The sequence below is a fragment of the Monoraphidium neglectum genome (assembly GCF_000611645.1).
Source record: "Monoraphidium neglectum strain SAG 48.87 unplaced genomic scaffold scaffold00914, whole genome shotgun sequence".
Classification (NCBI taxonomy): domain Eukaryota; kingdom Viridiplantae; phylum Chlorophyta; class Chlorophyceae; order Sphaeropleales; family Selenastraceae; genus Monoraphidium; species Monoraphidium neglectum.
The window spans coordinates 8,863-11,939 of record NW_014012714.1 but is presented as its reverse complement, the minus strand read 5'-3'; the positions used below and the strand labels follow the sequence as shown (position 1 = coordinate 11,939).

Sequence of the window (3,077 nt, the reverse complement as noted above, 5' to 3'; positions counted from 1 at the left end):
GGGGGGGGGGGGGGGGGTGCAGCAACCCAAGTAAGGTTCCCGCAACCGCGCCGCAACCTCCGCTGGGACCGGGGAGCCCGCGCTCCAGCTGCTGTGCATGCTGGTGGCAGGTGCTGCTGACGTGATGCTGCTGATCAGGATGCATGCGTGGAACAAAATAATGAACTCGGGAGGCGTTGCATCCAGAGCTCTCCCAAAAAGCGTCATTCAATAGGAGATTGAACGCACCCTCGGACGCTCGCCGTGTTGAGGCCAGCCTGTGGGCCCTCCTGGAAGCATCCAAGGCGACGGGGACAATGAAGAGAAGGGGGCCAACACGATATCACTCAGTACTTGACCAGCAACCCGCGCCAGAACCCTACTGCTGCCCACGCCCGGCCCACTGCCGCCAGGACTGAGACAGGCCGCGACTGTGGGGGCGAGGATGGGTCCGACACGTGGGAGGATGATTCGATTACATACCGCACGGCCCGCCAAGCTGCGCACCACCGCACACAAGTAGTGCAGGGACGCCTGCCCGGGCAAACGACCCGGTGAGGCACCAATGAAAACGGCGCGCCGCCGCGCAGGGCAGAAAAGCCGCAAGGAGCGCAACTACAGGGCATGGGAGACCAGGATGTGGAGCTTCAGGAATCACACAACATTATATTACATCGCGCTTTTTCCAGCAGCGAGGGGAGAAACCCTGGCTCCCCAAAGGGGTAACGCTCCTAACCGTAAAGGCCAGAGGAGAAAGCGGGTGCGCCCAAGTCGGGAATAAGAGGGCGCACGCCTCCTTGCAGGAGAGACCAGCAGCAAGCCTTCTTCCAAGCGGGGCGATTAGAGCAGCGGTCGTCTGGGTGAAGGGGGACATCCAATGGCAGCACAGAGAGAGAGAGAGAGAGAGAGAGAGAGAGAGAGAGAGAGAGAGAGAGAGAGAGACTACGCCGACGCCTCATGCGCGCGGCTAAAAGCCACGCTGCAAGCGGCGCCGCGTCGGTTTGAGGAGAGGGGTGTGTGTGTGTGTGTGTGTGTGTGTGTGTGTGTGTGTGTGTGTGTGTGTGTGTGTGTGTGTGTGGTGAGCCACACACCCCACCATGGAGACCAAGGGGCATGCTCACGTGACGCCACGCACTTGACGCGGCGGCCGTGATGGCGGGCAGTTGTTTGCATGCAGCAGTTGCTTTCGGCGGCCCCAAATAGCCGTCATGCTTTCCACCGCATGCAGGTTGAGGTGCTTGAAACGGGTCTTGTGTTTTTTGTTTGGGTACCCTTAGGTCGGCCATGTCCTTCATCATGTCTGCGTAGATTACACCGGTGTATGTCACCGGTGTAATCCACGGTACCCCTCACATCCAGTGCAATCATATGAAGGTCACGGTGAACCTGCCGGCGTGCCTTCTGCAGTTCTGCAATGAGTGCGGCGTGTTGTCCCGTGGCCGCTGCAATTGTTGGGTATTGATTTGTGTCCCTGCAGTACTTGATTTCCACAATATGGATGTGTTCCGCCAGTCCTCTACCTTGTGCCGGTACGTGCAGAATGATGCCAGGGATGCTGTATGTGCCCGCATCTTTCAGGCGCCGTTTCTGTGCGGGCGGGTGTCAGGATGGAGCACTACTTGTCGAAGGTGCGGCGGAGCAGCACCCCATCCTCGTTGCAGTTTTCTGCAGATCCCAGGTCTGCACACTTAATGCAGCCGCCCATCGCGCCAGCCTCTATCGCTGCAAGGATGACCCTCCCTGCCCGGTGGTACGTAGCGGGAGATATGCTGCGCGCTCAGCGCCGGACATGCCAGCATGGTATGCCCAGCGGTCTCATCCGGGTGTCCGCACAGGCGGCAGGCCGTGCTTTTGCTCTTTCCCCATTTGTGCAGGTTGTGCATGGTGGGGACCTGTCCACGGTGGAGGTGTGCACCTCCACCGCAGTCCACGGTGGAGGTGTGCACCTCCACCGCAGGCACAGCCGCAGCTCGCGCGGCAGCACAGTGCCCCACATTTGGAGATAGTGCCAGGCGGCCGGGTGCAGGCTGGGTGCGGCCTCGCGTTCCAGCCGCATGTACAGCGTATTGAGGTTGGCCCACAGTGTCTCGTGCATGTCGCCTGCAACGTTGCAGGCCAAGCAAGCGTTTCAGCGCTTCAGCCAGATTGGCCAGGATCCTCCTCTTGTGACTGCCCCTTGTGGCCGAGCTGTCTCATCTGCTGACTCAGATGTATACCACCACCACTGGCCGCAGCGGTTATTGCTAGAAGGAACAGTGAGTCCTGGCTCTCCCAGCGATGATGCCAGGTTCTCCGGTCTGGCCTCTTTTGCCACTCCTTTCGCGATGGCATCGGCGCTTTCGTTGCCGGTGTTGCCCACGTGGGCGGGCACTTTGAGGAGTACAACTGGCGGCGCCTCCGGGGGCCCGGTCACGATGGCATCTCTGATTGCTGTGAGGAGTGTGAGGTGCCGTTGACCATCCAGCAGATCCTGCGATCTGTGTACCATTTTGTGAGTTTGATAATATATGCAGCCCAAGCTGTCACTAGCGATGCGGCTGTGCCCTGCAATTAATGCTGCCCATATGGCGCTCAATTCGGCTCTGTTGATGGTGTCAATCTCCGGCTGCGCCGCCGACAGCGTAGACTCTCTCTCACTTGTCACCTACGCCCCGTCGGGGATCCGGGATCCCCGCACCCCAAACCGATCAATCCACAGCAAAAAGAGATCCATGTCTATTGCACCCTTGGCCCTGTCTCAGATAAGACGGGCAAATATGTGTGCAGCTGTTGGGTCAGCATACAACTGTGCAATGTGAGGCAAACAAAGAAGAGAAAGACGACGTGCTCATCTGAGTCCCATCCGTGTGACCGAACTGAGCTGGAAAGCAAGTTACACAATATAGCTGCGTACTTTGAGATTGTGAACAGCCCGAACCACGGCGTCCTCAAAGGTTGGAATGTGAACAATCACATCGGAAGACTTTGGGTCAGTGGAAGTGTTGGCCTGTGTGTTGTTAGATTTTAGCAGCTGGTAGTGAAGCTGCATTTTAGATCCCAAATTTCTAAACGTGTCCTCCACGAGATCCGGATTTTGAAGCTCAATGACTGAGACGCCA

General features: G+C 58.3%; 1 protein-coding gene across 1 annotated transcript; it reads right to left on the bottom strand.

The window, feature by feature from the left end:
• Positions 1-1,594: 1,594 nt before the first annotated feature.
• MNEG_5907 (hypothetical protein) lies at positions 1,595-1,748 on the bottom strand (the record flags this gene model as incomplete). The annotated part of the gene is made up of 1 exon (XM_014045615.1): positions 1,595-1,748. A coding segment is annotated over one exon (154 nt), but the record flags the coding sequence as incomplete, so codon positions are not given.
• Between the last annotated feature and the right edge of the window lie 1,329 nt (positions 1,749-3,077).